The following is a 20017-nucleotide window of genomic DNA, read 5'->3' as shown; positions in this document are numbered from 1 at the left end:
GTTAACATTCCCGCAGACAAAGACTAATTATGAATCCATCTAATTGCTGCCATGCTTAAATTATTATTTTCTTTTCTTTCCCTCTCTCTGCCACCCCTCCCTCTCTCTATCCCTCCTCCGCTCGTCCACACACACACACATCCTCTTGCTTTCCTGTACGCTCCCCTGCTTAATTCCCAAAGTCTACGTTTTGCGTTGCCACTTCGCCTTTGGATACGGCGTTGGATTTTGCGCCAGGCTCGCTGCGTGCTCACTGCTCCTCAGAGACCAAACTAGGGGATGGTCGGTCCGTCAGCGGGCGGCACAAGTGTTGGGAAGCCTTAAATTTTTTCTCTCTTTCCCCCCCGCTGCCAACCTTTTTTAATCGCCCCGGGGAGAAATAGACCTCGTTGGCTCGGGAATTAGTTCACATCTTTTCTTTTCTCCCTGAAATACGCATTTTCCCTGTACGCGGATGGAGGCGGCGTTTTGAAAAATTTATTCCAAATGACCGAACAGTGCGTGTGAGGTATCCACGGAGAAGTTTGACTGCGCATCGTCTTGTGTGGTAAGCTTTGGCAACTGCGGCTGGGCGCATGTGCATGTGCAGCAGAGCGTAGTTAGAGGGCCGGTACAGTGGAAGATATAGCGGGACGCGTGAGCGCTGGAGGAGAATACACCACAGTAGAGGATAGCTGCGGTCTGCTGCTGCTGTAAGGACCTGACTTGGCGATGAAATCCAGAGCCAGAGAGCAGGTATCCTCACTCCCCGTCCTCCCCGGGAGATGACGAGGGACGAGTGGGATACGGGACGAATGGGACGCGGTATGCAGAGTGCGCGGGTTGAAAAGGGTCCAGCCGCGGTGCAGAAAGCGTTGCGGGATTCCAGTTGTGCTTGCGGGGAATCTTGGACCGGGATCTTTGATAGATGCGGTGCAATTAGTAGGCTTTAGTGTGGAGCCGTCTACACATACACACAGCAGAGCTCAGCCTTTGTCCCATAGAGAAGTCAGCTTAATTAGTGAAATTGAAGAGAGGGTCCTTCAGTCAGGAGGGTGGGTTCTAGGAATGGGTCCAACAAAGATGGGACATCCTGTTTGCAAGTCTCTAGAGAGAGGGACTCACTTTGCATCAGCTTACATCTGCAGGCCTCACAGATGCTGTGCTGAATTTGCATTTGCTTTTGTGGTGTAGTGGTGCACCTGCTAAAGATTTACCCAGTGTAAGTGTATGCTGCGAATACATGCGCTCAACACTGTCATAGATATCACAAATATGGCAAATACAGTAGATAATCTGCGCTTATTATCTGGTTTCCACTGTGAAATGGGCAGCTGTACATTTCATTTTGTCTAAAATTGAATGAGTTTGAAGCTGTTTTAATAGAAGACACTTGGTGTAGGTTTAAGCGAGTGTCTTTGCTTACAGGAATGTGCTGCAGCTTTGCAATGAGACGTCTGTGGCTCTGTGTCTTGCTTGTGAGCATCACCTGCCGTCTGAGGTAAGGAACTGACTCTTCTAATGTCGAGAACACCACGAAGGCCTGTTTTTTAATAATTCACTGTTTAATAAATATCCAGTCTTTGCATAAAATATTCAACTGAAGGTTTGAAATGTAACGTTTAAGGCGTCAGGTGTTTGTTGTTTGTTGTCCAGTCCACTGTCGTCTGAACTGTGCTGAGCAGTGCTCTTTCATGCAGCCTCTCCCAGGATGTAACTGGAACTCCCAAAGAGGCAGAATTAAACGACAACATCACCATCTTCACGCGCATCCTGGATGGACTGCTGGATGGTTATGACAACAGACTCCGCCCCGGACTGGGAGGTATGGGCCCACTGAACGAACCTCCACGCGGCTGACATTTTTGGTTATTAATACAGTCACATGTATTTTAGGTGAGAACTGATTATGCAATTATGGAAATGACTTGGGGCTTTCTTGCTAATGCACAACTAACGCACAACGCTCCATACTCTGATGAAAGAAGAAAGTGAAGTGCAGTGAAGGATTGCAACACTTCAGTCCTCACAGCTCTGCAGTGCAACATCTGCTCGTCCCAGGGAAGGGAAATCTGTCTGTATTCAGAGACAGAGACACATGATCAGCTGTTAGGGCCTCCTCTGAGCCTGATTTAATGGCACCATGACCACAGTATAAAGCACAAGGTGTGTTGAGGTGTGCGACCTTGACACGGCCATTATATCATCGGCGTAATGACAGATCTATTGTTTTGTAGCAGCTAAGAATTCTCATTACAGTGGAGAAATAAAATGATAGCACAGTGTATACATTTACAAGACAAACTACCAGAAGGAAGGAAAGATATTTCTGTTCTCAGGTTTCCTCTAGTACGTGTCTCTGCCTTGGATGGGAGCATTTCAATATTGTTTTTTGCTGCAGTACATTATACGATAGTTCCCAAACAAGAACCTTAACTTTTTACTTTGAGTTACCATTTTGAGGGAACCATCGTTTGAGTAACTGTCATCCCATCACCAAACATCACAAGTTGCGTGCATTTATTTTTTTTGTTGTTTTTTTGCACCAACTCAGTTTGAACCAACTTCCAGAATGTGTGGTAATGGAGCTCATTGTGTATTCATTATGCTGCAGGCGGAATCAGAACCATGTTTGCCTTTTTATCCTCATTTTGTCTTTGTCACAGGGAACAAAACAAAACAAAAAACTGCATCTCAACTTTATATTAACTAAAGATGTCGTGTGCACTGATCAATGATGGTAGGTTACACTGCAGGCTCACCGTGATCTGTATGTCATTACAGAGAAGGTGACCGAGATCAAGACCAACATCTTTGTCACAAGCTTTGGCCCAGTGTCTGACACTGAAATGGTGAGAATGCGTGCTGGATCCCACAGCCCAAATATGTTAAATAAGTCATTATTAATAAATAAACTGTCTGTTTAATCAAAAGTTACATGACTCAGCTAGAAGACCGCATTAGAACACCACATAAACTGTGCATGTGTTTAGCTGATGGCATCTAATTATCACTTTGATACACCTCCTTAAACAAATAAATCTGTTTTTTCCCTAGTGAACGCACTGCTGAATTCATCCATTTGTCCAAACACTTCTTATATCTTCTCCGTGTTTATGCAAAGAGCTGACCCTTTTCCAACACGCATCCCATTACCTTCCTCATATCCATCACACTGAACCGTTTCTCCGCAGGAATACACCATTGACGTATTCTTTCGTCAGAGCTGGAAAGACGAGCGGCTTTGCTTCAAAGGCCCGATGGAGATGCTCCCTCTGAATAATCTCCTGGCCAGTAACATCTGGACCCCCGACACCTTCTTCCTCAACGGGAAGAAGTCCATCGCCCATAACATGACTACGCCTAACAAGCTGCTGCGGCTGAAAGATGACGGGACTCTTCTCTACACCATGAGGTGCAGTATGAGCTTTCACCCTGCTTTGGACCGCGGCAGGATAAACATCTCTTTTCTAATAAGCCTCACGTTTAAAACACTGACTCACTCATTGACTGACTAGTGCCGTCTAGAGATATTGTGTAATCCAATTAGAGAGATGACTAAAACCTCCACCGGCCTGTAATATTTCTTTGGTAATGGTTTTTAAGACCCGTGCTGCACTGTTACAACCCACACACTTATACTACACGTCTCGGTGGTGCATCGATGCGTCATCATGTTGTCCTCATACTGTATACCGCGGGTCAGGGGAACTTGAAATGTTTGTTTTGACCTAGCGCTCTGCGTCCTACTCAGACTCACAAAACAGCACAACGTATTCTGATCATTGAACACTCAGGCACAGTCTAAAACATCGCATTTCCTTTTTGTTTTGTTTTTTCCCCTTACTTTTTGGGTATCTGTTTCCTCATACACAGCTCCTGTAACATGCAGATAAGTTCAGGGCTGCAGCTCCTGTGTTAAAACATCTTCATCCATTCATTACTAGCGCCCAGAATGTCCTGTGATGAATAATGCATTAGCGTCTGTATTGTTGAAAGAGATGTATCCTTCATCGAACCGTCTCATTTACATCCACTTTCATTTTGGTGCTGTGTCATCATCGTGTCAGGACAAAAAAGTACTCAAATCAAATATTAACAAAGGAAGTTAGAGGGAGTGCACATGGCTGCGTGTCAGAAATAATTATTGATCCGCTCCGTTAAAATTGCTACAAATCTACAGCACATTTTTTTCAACGCTGCAAGCCCCTATAATAGTGGCCTATTAATGTGTTTGTGTTCTGGGAACAAGGTTATTAGAGAAACATTTTATGCATGCATTACGCTCCTCTCCTGCGTCGGTTGTTCCTACATTGTATTGTGTAGTGCCCCAGCTACTGTACTATGAAGATATCTCTCAGAGGAAACATGGAGTTTTGAGTCATGCGGTGCAAGGCATTGCACCACTATGTGTTTGATAACAGATCACAACAATTTGCTCTTCAGCTAAAACAGAAGAAGCGCTGTCCCTGTGCAGAAAACAACAGTAATGTCAGTAATTGTCCCGCGTGCATCAGCTGGTAATGCACCTGCTGGGGTGAACTCTCCTTATTGATCATTTTGATTTATTAACAAGCTAATGCTGTATATGGTTGACTAATTAAAGAGAGGGAGGGATGCCCGGGTTGCTGCAGAGATGCAGTCCCACTGTGGATATTAGTCATGCTCAGAAAAATGTCAGAGCTATGCAATGCAAGACTAACACCCTAATAGCCGCGGTATCAGTTTTGTGCTTTATAATAGCCGGCCTTTCGTGAGTGAGTAATTCATCTCAAATAAACACGGAATTAAACAAGAGCTCCTGTACTAGTACCGCAAACACAGACACTGCCATCAGCGCAAACAATAGAGGGCTAATTACAGTGTTGTTGTTGCTAATTTAAGATACTGTTGAGGTCTGCAGCTTATGTTCTTTTAATTAGTATTCGATTCACCCTCTATGCCAAAAGTGTCATATTCAGGGTGTTTTCTTTATTGGACCAACACATAAAACACGTTTAGTTTATATTTCACTTATTCGAAACCCCGCAATCAAAGACTCTTTGATTGGAAAAAGACAGAAACAATAAACCGAAATGCTAATTTATTCCATTGAGATACTTCCTGTGACACTTTCTTATTAAGGCATACAGCATGGACACAGAGTTACCCTTTGCTCTATTGACCACTAGGATGTGATGTATAGTAATATACATGACACTCATTAAATAGGGCAGTGACTCTTGTATTACTATAAGTACAATAATCAGTCACATTCAAATAAATACTGTGAAGTTAGGGCTCATCAGGTTTTATATTGTTTTTCTCACATATCAAAGCCGTGTGTGGGGTCACAACTGAGACAGCAGACGTCATTTACTACACTAAATCTGTCTTCTATGGTTAATATATAGGTTACTGTAAATCTATTAGGTTTAAGTGATGAAAGACAAGTTGCTACTTCAAAATATCCCATTGCAAGGGAAAGTCATGCATTTGGAATTTTATAGTTAAAGTATTAGGGAAATATATAAATACATTTTCAAAGTGGCCAGATTTAGAGTTTAGTCTTAATACAGTGGTATATTACTCTTTAAATTATAGGATGATTGATGATGTCTTCATATGCAAGCAGGACTTTTAATCTCTTATTCCATTCAATCCAATAATTTCCACTGTCCAAGTTTGTTCCTGAAGCTGTGTGGTGTCTACGCTGACAACGTGAAACCTCAGGATAGACCCTGGTTTTAGAGCCCTGCTTGATCCCAGTGTAGCCAGTGGAGGGCAGCATTACATAAGGCTGTGTAGTAAAGAGGTACCATGTGTGGATGGGTTGTGTTTTTCACATTAGATCCACTTTATGACTTGTGTGTTTTATTCCCACTAAATCTTTACGTCTGCTTTATTGAAGTCCCACAGACAGGTGGCACCCTCTCTTCACAGAATGCTGTCAAACAGTTGCGTGACTCGTCCTTGATAGACATCATCACGGGTCCCTCTGGTGGTTCACTCGCTTATTGCTCCGTGCTGGAAATCTTGCCAATGCTCTGCTGTTAATTATCCGAGACACATCAATGAACACAGGCTGTTATTTTAGTTTGTTAATGGTTATTTACGCAATTACACACAACCAATATTAACAACTGTCTCTAATGAGGGGATGTGTTTATTTGAGATAGCATTGGACATTATGATAATGTGTCATTTCACACCCTCGGTTCATTTTCTAACTTTGGATGTCTAACTTTTTTTTCAGGCTGACTATCTCAGCAGAGTGCCCCATGCAGCTGGAGGATTTCCCAATGGATGCCCACGCTTGTCCCCTTAAATTTGGAAGCTGTAAGTGAACACGCTCAGTAAATGCACACAAAAATGTGTAAATGTTTCGTGTGAGCATAGAACATAGACGCCAGTGGCACAGGAGCACCACGAATGTTTCCAAGCATGGGGCAGCTAATTAGAAAAGCAGCGTGTAGTGCTGACTTTTCATCCGTTTCAGTGCCGTTATTCATGCAGTGGACAAAGGGATGGATGTACCTTGTTGTGTTTGACAACCCGTGTCCCATAGGTGCAGCGTTATTGTTGTGGCAGTGCAGGAGATAGCCATGTAGGCACTGACATAATACTCGTGATTAAGCCATTAATCAACATGTCAGGGCGGCACTCTTGCATCCTCCACTGCCTCTGCTACATTTAATGGGAAATATCTGAAACACACACGCAGTGGAAGCGGCCCTCCCACACACACGTTCATCAAATCTACATTTACCACCAAGGTAACCTTTAAAAATATAATGGTGCACTTTGCACATTAACACTTGAGGCTTGCGCTCTGCCTTACTCATGACTTTTAAGCTAGTTAGGATCCCACGGCTCTGGCGGTACAAAAATACCTGGGGAGCTCCTGTCGTGCGAGCTTAAGATTAGCAAACGAGGTCTTCCCTGCCTCTGACTTAAGGAGGGTGATCTCAGGCCTTTGGGCTCAGACAGGAAGCTACAATCGCTGCGTGACATGTGGCCACTCCCAAACCTACTTTGGTCACCTCCAAACCACCCCGGGCTGATACCAGGGACACGGATAATCAGTGCAGCTAACTATTGGCTTGAGATGTCCACTAGTGATGGCACTCCTTGATTCCTTGAACGGTTTTCGGAACAACTCAAAAAACATGAAAAACAGCACAAGGTGTTGACCTGGCCTCTAAATTCACTAGATCCCAAACTGATCAAGTATCTGTGGGATGCACTGGAACAAGCCTGATCCAGAGGCCCCTCCCCTCAACACGTAGGACCCAAAGGTCCCCACTAACAACATGCTGTTGGCAAACACTACAGGACACCCTCAGAAGGTCCATGTCCATTCCCTGATGAATTAAAACTGTTTTGTAGGCACAAGAGAGACCTACACAGTATTAGGAAGGTGGTCATAACCTGATTAATGCATGCTGCAAAATACCTGTTAAACTAAGTTGAATAAATACATGTATAAATACGTGTAAATAGCCTCAAAATATCTAAACAGCGTACAGTTTAATAGGCTGTACAAAAGCATGACATGTTCTTGTATGTTCATTGTCATTATGCATTCCCAGTGGTATGCACAGTGTTTTTGCTTAAGCAGCTTTGATAAGCTTTGCACTACTACAATGGAGTTGAAAAGCCACATCAGTTGCTAACCCACAAACACGAACCACTCTGACCACGAAATGACTTCTAAACCCTGATGTGACAGTACGAATGTAGCCCATACGAGGTCTTAAGCTGTAAAAGTTACTGTGCACCATATCCTGTTTTCTCAGACTCCATTAACCGTAGCTAATCCTTTGACCTAATGGACAGCACTCACCCACAAGCTCGAGGCTTTCAAAGCTAGTAGACCTGTCCTTTGCTGTTTTGCTGTTAATCACCTCTCATGGACTGAACTGTACTACCATCAGTCTCGTTCTCCGTCTACTGTAGATCACGCCTGTGAAACTGCGTGGTTGTATTTTAAGCTTGATCTGACCGTGTGTGAAATGAAACGTGTGATGGATAGGAAGGTTTGAATGCTGAAAATATGAAAAGATAAATATGAATATGTTGTTTGCTGCCATGTTCTGTGGTGGTGTCGTCTAACCATATATCTATGTCTATGTTATGATTTGTTTCATTTGCTTGCTCTCTGCCTGTAGTTTTTTCAACGTTCTCAGACATAATGAGATCTATACATCACCATTCATTTCACCTTAGTTTCGTCTGTTGCCATTTCAGTTGTCCTCCTCCGCTTTATTACTATGCTAATATGTCTGTGAAGGTTCTCCGCCATTCAGGCCTCGATGCATCCAAAAAACAAGAAACAAGGGCATGTGCAGAGTTTCTAGTCGATGTTTCACCACTCATCAAAAGTCTAATTCAGTTGAGGTTTTAATAGGAACATGTGTTGGTGTTGTCCACCATGAATTTGGGTGACTAGTTATCTCTAAAACAAACAGAAACCTGTGATTGGAGGAATCAGTTGTTGATCCTGTTTTGCTTCTCACATCTGGAGAGGCTGCGGTCTCAAGGTGTGAATGGGGGTGAAAATTTCTGGGGACAGATGCTAGGAACACTGATAGATAGATAGATGAATATGAACACTTGTAACCATTTAGTATCTCTAAGCTTCTCCATTGTGTTTTTCTAGATTTGATCATTTACAGCATTGCTTATGTCAAGAATAAAACAAAAAAGATCAACATTAACAAAGCTACAAAAAAAGACGTTGGTACTGCCTAAAAGTAACAAAGGTGCCAATTACAAAGCAAATTTATTACAATCACAATATATCATTTATTTAAATTTGATAAACGATGTTTTAAACAAATGAGTTTCATTTTATGGCAGAAGCTGTGCTAACAGGAGCTAATGGCCTATTAGCTTCACATTTAGCAAACGGACAGATGTTTTCTATAAACTTGCTGGCATTGATGGTGAAGTTATTATCACCAATGATTACAACTAAAACACATCTGTTTGCTGGTTAACTGCTCAGAACTGGTTTTGAATATTTTAAGGACCACAGTGTCTGATGTTCAAGCAGAATTACAGAAGTTACTAATTAGTCAGAATACACCAACCTTTTGTGCAAGCTGAAGATAAGCATACATAATACAAGCATCCTAATACAACGTAGCCTATGTGCAGACCTCGAAAGGCTTTCTTGTTCTGGCCTCATTATATCTGGATCATCTCAGGGTAAAATGCACATTTTGATGCAGCTCTCTCATTTATAGCTCAACTAATTGCTTGTGCCTCGCAAATGAAAAGAAGAAACGCGCCTCGCACACCTGCAAAATGCCCTCAAAGGAAAATAGAAAGTTAGACAGAATGGTCTCAATCAGTCGAACATATTGTTTCCTTGTAGATAAAAACAGAGGTGCCCCACTGTTAAAATTATGCAGATAAACCTCTGCTGTACAGTACGGCTCGTTGAACAACCTGCACCACTGCAGTGAGGTCTGTAGCCTCAGTCTATTCCAATTCAGTGAGCTATAGTGGGATCCCTTGTTTCGCCATTTTTAACCAAGTGCTATGCCTTGGATGTATTTAAATAAATACACTGAAATATATTTCATATTTCATAAAATACTTTATGGTTTTCAACACATCATAGTTGCTTGAAATGATGCTAAATCTTATGTATATATTCATTAATTAGCCTCATTATTCTTTACCAGGGCCCTCTAAAATATCTGCCTCATGTTAGCCTAATACTAGAGTTGGGAGCCTAAACTCCACTTTGACAGGATGATACATTTCTGATTGTTATTGGATGGTGCATTTCTTCTCATTACAATGCAAGAGATTCTTTACATAAAGAAACTAGCAAGAAATGGACTCATTTGGACCGATTAAGAGGTGGTGAAGTGTTCAGTTACACTTGGCTACTGCAGCAATGACAAAAGATACACACATAAAAATACACTTCATCTTCATTGATAAGTTTGCCTTTATTTTCTCTTCAGGTTGATTATTGGTACTCACTATTCTGACTGTCCTCTTGAACTGTAACTGTGATCTCAGCTAATTTGATCATCTAAAAATAATTTATGCAAAATTCTTCTAACAAAAAAACTAAACAGTACTTATAGAATACTGAATGCAGGCAAAAAAGGAAGTATGATTTTTTCCACCTATCTGTTAAACTAAGTTGTCCATTATCAAACACCCCTAGTGAAATGTGTGTTAAATATAAGGATGTCATCAAGTTTTATTGCCCCCCAATAAGATATATTTTTTTCTCCTTGGAGATTCAGACGTGCTTTTTTTATTGTACTTTTTCTCCTGGATCACCAGTGCACCGTGTGACTGTAGTACAGATAATGGGGCTATTAATGCTAATGTAGTGAGAAGATGGTAGCTTGTACCCGTAACCCCCTCTGTAATATTTTTCACTTGTCGCTACCTCGTGCTCGTACTGAATGACAAACTCCTTCTACGACCCCATGTAGCATGTACACATAGAGAAAACTATAATAGAAATGATAGATTTTCAAGTGTGTCTTAAAGGTCAGGCAGACATTTGAACACTGAAGCTTGCAGCCTGTCATCACTTCTTTCCATACCAACCTTTTAGAGTTACCATCCTAATGCACCCTATATACAAGGGAGGATGGTAATCAACCTCTTAATGCTAATTAACTTTCCTACTTTTTTTTCATTCCTATTTGGATTGGATTCTTACCCATTGATGTATTTCTACTTCTAAGTAAAGATGGTACATCAAACTAAAAATAGAGTTAACAAATGCTATCTGCCCGCATCCTTTCGGAACAATAATTAAAATGTTCCCAGTAAACAGTTTAATCAAAAAGCTTTACGTGGGTTTACGTGCTCACTACGCTGAAAGCAGACTTCCTAGAGTCTCGTCTCACTGTAAGCATGTTGTGCGTCTTGTTTAGCACAATGATATATCTGAGGTCACAGTCACAGTGTTACAGTTTGCTGTTACACCTCCATGCTGATGAGCGTGTGGGTCATTCAACGATGACCCACACAAAAACTTAATCAAGACAAAATTTCACAGTTGCCTAATAGGATAAAATGGTGCAGTGATAACATTCACTTAAATTACCTCAAAGTCTTCCCTGTATTCTCATGTATCGTCGCTGTCTGATAAAAAACACGTATCTCCACTTTTGATGTTTTTGGCTTTCTACAGTATACAACATTTCTGCATTCTACCCTAGCAACTGACTCGTTCGGTATCTATATGACCAATGGAACGACGCTTTAAGACGCAATCTATTTAAAACGTATCTCCATTGGATGTCAGAAATGTCAGTCAAAAAGCATGTATCAAAAGCAGGTATGAAAAAAAGTAATTTTGAGACGTGTTATTCATCATACAGCGACGGTATGTTACTATAAGAGTCTGGACAGGTGAATGTAAAGTGCATCTCGCCTGTTTGCTGGAGGTATACCATATTTCAGTTTCTGATGTCAAGAAACATGAAACATTTTTTTTTTAAATGTGCCTGAAACTTACAATGTTTTAATTCTCTGATGAATAAAAATATTGATCTATTTGATGGACAAGAACATAACACTTTAGTACTTGCAGCAGAAATACATTTACCCCAAATATGTCACCCACAGTCTTTGATTACTCGGGCTTACTTTTTAATATATTACTTTTAAAGCAATGCACAGCTTAACCATTACATAATGTGCCCTTCATCTTCCAACATTCGAGCTGCATCTTGATCTACAGAAGCCCCCTCATCTGCTCAAGTGTAGACAAAGTCGTAAGAAGCACGAGGCAACGTACAGTCAGTGAAATGTCGCTTACAGTAATGTGTGTGTTTTAGTTTAGATGTACAAATACCCGTTTGAGACAATACAGAGTGTCTTTGGGGCGATAATCCACAGACTGGTTGACTGGGGTCAACCTAAATTGCAGTCTTCTAACACCACAGTTGCTGGATTAGTGCAATACTGTTAGATTGGACGCTGCACTGCAGTATGATTGAGAGAGAAAGACACACGCGGATTTAATGCATCTATTGTACAGTGTCGAGTTTGTCCTATAGTGCAGGCGAAGGGAGCGCATTTGCATTTTGCGGAGCTTGCGTGTTTGCAGAAATGAACCTGTGAATGAAAGGCTGAGTTGTAAATACATCAGCCCAAAGAGGCCTCTCATGGCAACATGCCAACATTCACACATAACATCATAGTATTAGTAACATCTGCGTGTTGTGATACACTCAGACTGATTACATCGGATCCAAAAACGAGCTCTTAACAGGGACGTCGAGTTATTCAGTGTAATGAAACAAAGTGGGTGGAAGGTCAAGTGTTGTATCTGTTAGTTGTTGTAGCTGCAATCTGAGCTGCAGGCGCACGGAGGAACAAAAGTTAATTTGATACTACTTAATAAGTCTTCCTATCAATAACACTTTTAAAGTGACAGAGGCGTAGGCAAACGCCGTAGTAGTTTATTACGCTTTACTTGTTATTTCTGCGTCAGCTACTAAAGAGTGGCAGAAGAGCGGAGCTGCATGAGTTTATCTGCTTAACACCGAGGCTTTTTCTGATATCAAATACGGCTGAGCACCGGCACCTGGAAAAATAACACGACTAAAAATCTAACTCTTACATAATCGCATTCACGTAACATGTCATTTTTAAAACTCATCTACGCTTGAGAGGAGGTAACAATAAAAGCTCACAGGGAACATGATAGTAATGTACTGACCATGCACAGCGGCCGGAGGGCTGATGGGGCGTTTTTTATTTATTTATTTATTTTGATGATGGGGCGTAAGCTCTTTTTTTGTTGTTGATGTTGTTCAGGCATTGTGCACTAGCATGTTGGATCCATGATATTAGATTTAATTACTGACGCCTAAGCAATGAGAGCAGTTAAGGGGGGTTCAGTGTCTTCTTCATGAACAATGTGACAAACAGATAAAGAAGAAACTCTACAGCTAATGTCTGACACACTCAAATATTGTCATTTCTCTCATATTTCTTTGTTTCACAGTCTTTTTTTTTAATTATTACCTTTATTAATGCTACATATTACAACAGGTCATACTTTTTAGTAATGATATCCAACATCTGAATGATGTCATGTAACAGAACAGGCATAAGCAAGACTGGAAAAGTGCAAAAGCTTTGTAGAAATTATTTTATTTTACTACAAAATATTTATTTTTATTTAATTTTAAACTTATTTTATCTTTCTTGTGGTTTTTGAGAGTGTTACTTGTACGTGCAACGATGCTACTGTGACCAAGCAATTTCCCTTGTGGATCATTAAAGTCTGTATAAGTCTAATAGTATTTGTATTTACTCTACAGGGAAGCTCCTCCAACTTATCTGACAGTTTTCTATCATATATTACACATTTAAATGTCTTTGTCCATGAAGTCTTATGAAGCTCAATCAACCCACTTATACTACAAGACATGCTTAACAGTCACACTAGGTAGCGTTTTCGAACAGACCGCTTAAATCTAAACCTGCGCATCTTTTTTTGTTTAGACGCGTATCCGGTCTCAGAGGTGGTCTACACGTGGACTCAGGGAGCAGCCAAGTCTGTGGTGGTGGCAGAGGAAGGGTCCCGGCTCAATCAGTACCATCTGACCGGTCAGACCGCCGGGACAAAGGACATCTACACCAGCCGAGGTTCACATCACAGCATCACTCACGACCATTTATGTCTTTAAAATGGTGTTCATGAGTTTTCCTATGTCACTTCCTCATTCCCCCTCTGACACCAGCAGTCATACAGCAGAGGGAGGCAGGGGCGGCGGGTGTTAAGCCCTTGCTCCCCCCCACCATCCCCTGGTTATTCAGCTCTGTGTTATTACAGTGGGTGCCATCCAAAGATGTTGTCAGAAGAAAAGGTTTTCAAATCAAGCTGGATAGAGACAATGAATTATTTGCAAGGATTTGAGAACGCCTCCCACACATAGCCAGCTGTCTCGGAAGAGGGTGGAGCAGGGAGGGAGGGGCAAAAAAAAAAAAAAAATCACTTATCCGTGGTCTGAGCCACAGGGTCTGTAGGGTTAATCCGTATGCAGGCCCATCAGTTGTGCTTTTACCGAGTGACGTCACAACTCGGGGATTGGCTGTGACGGGAGGGACACGTGGGGCAGAGGGGGGCAAGTGGCATCTGCTTAATTCTGTTATGTAAAGAAAAATGATAATACATCTCTACTGCCGGTTGAGTTTGTCACAAAGGAGGCGTTCCCACAGTAAATGCACATGGGGCTACTTTCAGGTATGTGCTGCTGGTGAAAATTCACCTTTAACACTTTCTGGCACTTATATAACACAGCAGTGAGTCCTGCCACGCTCACACAGGCGGAAGAACCAGACTCGAGACGCAGCTCGGAAATGCATGGCTCGCTGTATTCTTTCCATACATCCACCGCTCAGACCAGTTTAAAAAAGAAGACACGCGGAGTCGGCATGACCTTAATTAGCATTGCTAATCTGAGCCACCAACCCTCTTTAACAAGCCAAGAATAACTCGGCAAAGTGCTCATGCCGGGCCAACGTGACCTCTGACCTCGCAGGTTAAGCCGGAGAGGACGGAAACGCAGACACAGGAATTGAACTGGCGATCGGCAAACCTCGTAATTTCATCACATTACACACACCGCTGCCCCCAGATTATATCAGAACGCGGCGAGGCTCAACAGATGGTTTCGATCAGCACTTACCAGTTGACCAGCATGGCTGCGTTGTTCTCCGCTATGAATGGCAGTTCCCCACAGACACTCCAAAAGCCAAAGAGTAAAATCCACCACAACCGCATTTTTTTTTTTTTTTTTTTTTTTTTTTTCACGCCTTGGAGATTTTCATCCACTCCCAAAGCCCAGCAGGCGGTCAGATCAGAGCTGGCTTCGCCCGGCTGTGCCACCACCGAGCAGGGTTGCTGGCTGGTAGTCCTCGGAGGGAAGGCAACACAGGTGCCCTTTTCATTATTGGCATGGTTTTTCCGCTGTTACGTCGCACAGGCCGTCCAAACTTTCGTCCCGTCCCTCTCAGCCCCCCTCTGCCCCAGTCATCTGTGCACCTGCTTGTAATCACCGCTGATCCAGGTCTGTTTTAGTGTTCTCGCTCAAGTAAGGCAACGATGTACATCCTCAATCAAGGGTGGCTCGGCCTGACAGAATGGGACGGACTGTCTGTTGCACACACACACACACACACACACACACACACACACATGTACATAGAAAGAGAAAGAGAGAGAGAGACAGAGGGAGGACGAGGCAGAGCGAGAGAGATATACAGGATGCAGATTGTGACAAGGGATTAGTGAGACAGAAAAATCCGATTTTGCCAGGAGAAAGCAGCAGTCATCTGTGGATTTTCTATAGTTTATCAGACCGCGGGGCTCGACAGGATTTTTGAAGGGGGAGAAAAAAAAAATCCTTCAAATGCAATCTTCCGTTGGTTAACGGGATATGATGATCTCCCCACCAACTTACAATAATTTAGCTCACATATTTGGAGGAGTACTTCTTTTTTTTTTGTGGAGCACTTAATCACGGCTACAGCTTGAAGGGAAATCACAACACCTGCTCGCTGAAGGAAAACAGCACAACACAAAGCAGATTATTAATGACAGCGAGCACAAGCAACATTTGTGTTCGTAGGAATTATTCTGTAAAGGGTAAAGAAATTAATTCCCCTGTAAAAAAAACAAAACAAAAAAACACAGTTGTAATGCAAGAAATTATCACACCAATTAGATTAACGCGGTCACCAGCAAGTATAACACGCATTGTTTCACACCTGTGAGAGTTATTTTGTTAAAAATGAAGGGTAAGCTTCAGAATGGAAGAAAACTAAAATGAGAGCCCTTTAAGCGACACCATCTCCCCTGGTTGTTTTATGTAGGTCAATACACTGTGATGATGGCTCACTTTTACCTGAAGAGGAAGATTGGCTACTTTGTCATCCAGACCTACATGCCTTGCTTCATGACCGTGATCCTGTCCCAGGTTTCCTTTTGGCTCAACCGGGAGTCTGTACCAGCGCGCACCGTCTTTGGTGAGTTTGGAACGTATGAAGCTGTCAGATAACTTTAGTATTTATCACCGCATCAGTAGAGGGTTAATCCTGTAGGAATATACCTGTTAAATTACTGTCGATCTGTTAACTTTCACCATAACTCAAATATTATTTCTATGATGCTGCTTAAACATCTGTCTTTAAATCCCTATTATGACTTAATAATGACTTAAATAACGAGTAAATTTGTTTTCTCCTTCACCAGGGGTGACCACAGTGCTCACAATGACCACACTCAGCATCAGTGCTCGAAACTCGCTGCCCAAAGTGGCGTACGCTACTGCCATGGACTGGTTCATTGCGGTGTGCTACGCATTCGTCTTCTCTGCGCTCATTGAATTCGCCACAGTTAATTATTTCACCAAGCGGAGCTGGGCCTGGGATGGAAAAAAAGCAATGGAGGCCCAACAGCCCAAGGTATGTACTGCGAGGATCCAGATATGGAGTTGGAGTTGGCTGCTCAATGCTTCACTAAATCATGTGTCTGCTGTGCCTGGTAAAGGTTTGAATACAGTAATCAGAATAAACCAGATTAAAAAAGCCAGACCAACTTCCCAACTTCCAGATTTTTGTGATAGAAAGTTGTTCTGTGAAGTGATCATGCTCTGGCAAGTGTGTATTGGACAATTGACCTGTTTATCATGTACTGAGAGTTAAATAAGTTTAAAGGACGAACACTTGTCAAGACTAGTTGTCTTGTCTTGTTCTCTGCACATTTCTCATACTTGGCCAGGCCACTGACAAACGGGGAATGTTGTGTCACGTGAGACGTGTCATTAACTTTCTGGGGTACAGGCTCCAACAAAGGTAGGAATCTACTGTGGAGGTGTGCTGCAGGTATGGTGTAACTCGGTGTCCATGTCAAACTTGACTGGGTAACACTGGTACCCAACAGGAATTTCCAAAGCGACTCAACCTTCCCTTCATCTTATTTTCTAATCGTCTCAGATCAGGGGTAAACTCTGTCATACGTGACTGTAAAGTTAGAGAGCTTGTTAAATTGTTAAATTCACAGATCAGTCTGCCAGTGTTGTGGTACCATGCCAGCCCATCATTGCACTGATCCCTAGCTTTGACTAGCTGTCTTTTATTGTTCTCCTTGTGTGTGTGTGTCCGCTTTATTAAGAACCTGTTTCATTCAAATTTCTTTCAGTAAGTCACAGTTTGTTTGTCTTTTTGTTCTCCACAGAAAAAAGACCACTTAGCTTTGTCTAAGAAGCCAAACAACACCTGTTCAGCCGGCGTTAATTATACAACCAACCTCACCAAGGACGCGTCCATCTCGACCATTTCAAACAGCACTGCTGTTCAGCTTAAACCGTCCGAAACCAAGGCCCCGGATCCCAAAAAGACTTACAACAGTGTGAGCAAGATCGACAAGATGTCCAGGATAGTGTTCCCAGTGCTGTTTGGGACCTTCAACCTGGTGTACTGGGCTACGTATCTCAATAGGGAACAAGTTATCGAGCCTCAGCGATGAGGGTCATTCTTCCACCTGACAACCACTTCAGGATTTGATAAAAGGAACGCAATCAAAAACAATGCCAAGTACTTAGTCCTTGTATCATACAGTAGATGTGTGTTTTTCTTTTTGCGGAATTAGGATTACATGATTGCATGTCTGTCACTTAACGAAAGTTTTGCCACGAGTTTGCGTGACGATATGGGATGAACAACCTAAACAGTCAGTCACCGACTACTTTCTGTCAACTTATAATCTTTTGACATTTCAGCATTTGTGTTTTCTCTCTGAATCCACAGTAGGTGATGGTACAGCAAGGCCAAGCGCTATGCAAAACATTGTCGCCGTGTTATTACTGGCTTTCACCAACGCAACCTTTGTTTTCTACAAATTAGCTGGAGGTCCACGATTGCAAAGCTGGGCCCAGGCACATGGAACTTTGCTTCCTTGTTAAAAGCAGATGAATAGCCATGCTTAATGTGTTGCCTTCAGAGTGTAATAACTCATTATGAATGCACTGAAATATGCATCGCAGTTTTTTTCAGAAGCTGTTACCTTGACTCTTATTGGTAATCGCGCTGCTTTGCTTGATGTAGAATGAGCCGATTTCATTTGGTAGCGTGCTTCTGTGTTTCTTTTTGTGGTTCCTTTATGGATAAATTAAACGGGGAGAGTTTCAGTCCGAAGCGATGGTGGGATGGTTGGGATTCCTGTGATGTCTATGTAGGTATGATAGTAGTTTGAGAAACATGTACATATGCGCCGCTTTTAGAAAAGCACCGGTACGGTAGTAATATTAGTCTTTAGTTCACGCATATACAGCCACACTATTACTCTAGTCTAGTGCTTCATTGACTGGATATTGAGAAATGAGCCAAGCAGCCTGTGCTTTAGCTTTTTGGACTTAATATATACACACACTATATAAATATATATTCAATTTTTAAACCTTTGGCTTTTTTAGGTACATTTTGGTGATTCCATAAGCTTTGACGATAAAATAGTTTCTGTAAATATTTGGATGCTTTGAGCAAAATTGCTTTTTTTTTTTGTTTTGTCTTGTAGTGTAAGAGGCCTGCTCCTGTCCAGGAATTATCTTGATGGCTAGTTTAGCAGAAAGAAACAAAGAGAGAACGTAGCCACGCTCTGTTGTGTGGGAGTTGCTTTTCCGATAAACGGGACTTCGCGCTGCATACATTTCAGGCGAGACCTGCATCATTTGGTTGCTTAAAACATTAAGTATGTTTTCTCTTTTTTAATACAGAACACAGAACTATTACTTTACTGTTGCTTGCTACAAGTAGATCACCCACTGCTAGGAAACGATTGGTTACTTGGTTTGAGTTTATATAAGGTGAGGTTAATTTATAACTTCTTTGTGCACAGATGGCAGGTTTCCATGTGGTCTCATTTATAACACATTTAGAACAGGCATTGGATGTGTTGCCTTCCTGTCTCAAGCACAGTGGTTGGACATTGCACAGGATTTCTGGAGAATCTAGAGTGATTTCTTGGTTCAATGCCATCTCTGTCCTCACACTTTTTTTTTTTTTTGGTTTACTGCTCAGTTATAAAGATGTGGATAGCAGCAAATCTCCTCACACGACCTCTCCTCCAAACAAGCGGTATTTCTGTGCAGTGACTCTGCAGAGGAGTTTGAACGTATCCTTGTGGACTTGGACCCTGGCAGCCAGGCATGCGTTGGCCTGTTGTTAACTGTTAACGTTAGAGACATGGCTCCGTTTGGAGGCTTGACGCTACATAATCTAATTCCATTTGTGAGAGTGGTACCAATCTGCTCCTCAAATTTTGGCAAGACCGACAAGTACTATAATGTCATCGTATAATTAACCACTTCTTTTTTACATGACGCTCACGACAGCAGCTGCATGCCCTACACTCACTTCAGCAGAGTTAGTTTTGCAGTCTGACTTTATGCCTGCGCGGCCTGCCAATACACATGCATTGTGTCACTACATTTAAATGAATTTTGGATACAGGCTGTACTTTAAATGCAAGTACCTGAAGCAATAAATGACATTTCTATAAGTAATGACTCATGTTCTTGATAGTATGTTGCCATTAATCCCTCTCCCACTTTTTTGGAATATGCTACCTTGATCATTTTGTTGGTATAGTTCTGTCCAGATTTCCACCTTTTAGCAATAGTTGTTTTTAATACAGTATATATATATGTATACAGCTGTACCTTCATTCATTCATGCTCTTGCATTTTCTCTTTGGAAGCACAGTACTCTCTGATCATATTCAATGTGTTTCATTTTTCTGCATAATGCCTTTGCAGACGAGCAACGTGACGGCCTGTGTCGCTATTAAAACTTTTTCTCTTGATTGTTGTGACTCCAGCGAAGCTTCACCGACTCCAGTCGCCTGTGTTTAATAAAAATGTACTGAAACCTAAAAAGGCACCATTATGTCAGTTGTCAAGTGTCGTTGTCTAAGTCTAAAATCTCCCACTAGCTCACACAGACCGATGTGTTTTCTCTCCAGTTAAATACACAGAAATGTCCAGCATGAGTTACT

General features: G+C 42.0%; 2 protein-coding genes across 4 annotated transcripts in view; one reads left to right on the top strand and one right to left on the bottom strand.

Annotated features, from left to right (window-relative positions):
- Positions 1-15816, bottom strand: part of gabrb3 (gamma-aminobutyric acid type A receptor subunit beta3) — a 39450-nt gene extending 23634 nt beyond the window's left edge. For both annotated transcript variants that reach the window (XM_047587350.1, XM_047587352.1), the window contains exon 1: positions 14652-15816. In XM_047587350.1, the coding sequence (XP_047443306.1) occupies positions 14652-14746 (95 nt within the window). In that variant the 5' untranslated portion in view covers positions 14747-15816. The remainder of the gene's footprint in view (positions 1-14651) is intronic.
- Positions 130-19908, top strand: gabra5 (gamma-aminobutyric acid type A receptor subunit alpha5). Of its 2 annotated transcripts, none has more exons than XM_047587355.1 (10): positions 130-547; positions 1408-1480; positions 1680-1804; positions 2764-2831; positions 3174-3394; positions 6215-6297; positions 13465-13608; positions 15838-15990; positions 16217-16428; positions 17201-19908. In XM_047587355.1, exons 2-10 carry the CDS (start codon positions 1410-1412, stop codon positions 17489-17491), a joined length of 1368 nt encoding a protein of 455 aa, XP_047443311.1. In that variant the 5' UTR covers positions 130-547; positions 1408-1409; the 3' UTR covers positions 17492-19908. The 2 variants fall into 2 exon arrangements, with proteins under 2 accessions (XP_047443311.1, XP_047443312.1); XM_047587356.1 differs by lacking the exon at positions 130-547 and adding an exon at positions 561-735.
- The last annotated feature ends 109 nt before the right edge of the window (positions 19909-20017 follow it).

The sequence above is a fragment of the Mugil cephalus genome, chromosome 6 (assembly GCF_022458985.1).
Source record: "Mugil cephalus isolate CIBA_MC_2020 chromosome 6, CIBA_Mcephalus_1.1, whole genome shotgun sequence".
Classification (NCBI taxonomy): domain Eukaryota; kingdom Metazoa; phylum Chordata; class Actinopteri; order Mugiliformes; family Mugilidae; genus Mugil; species Mugil cephalus.
This window is presented reverse-complemented; position numbering and strand designations above follow the sequence as displayed.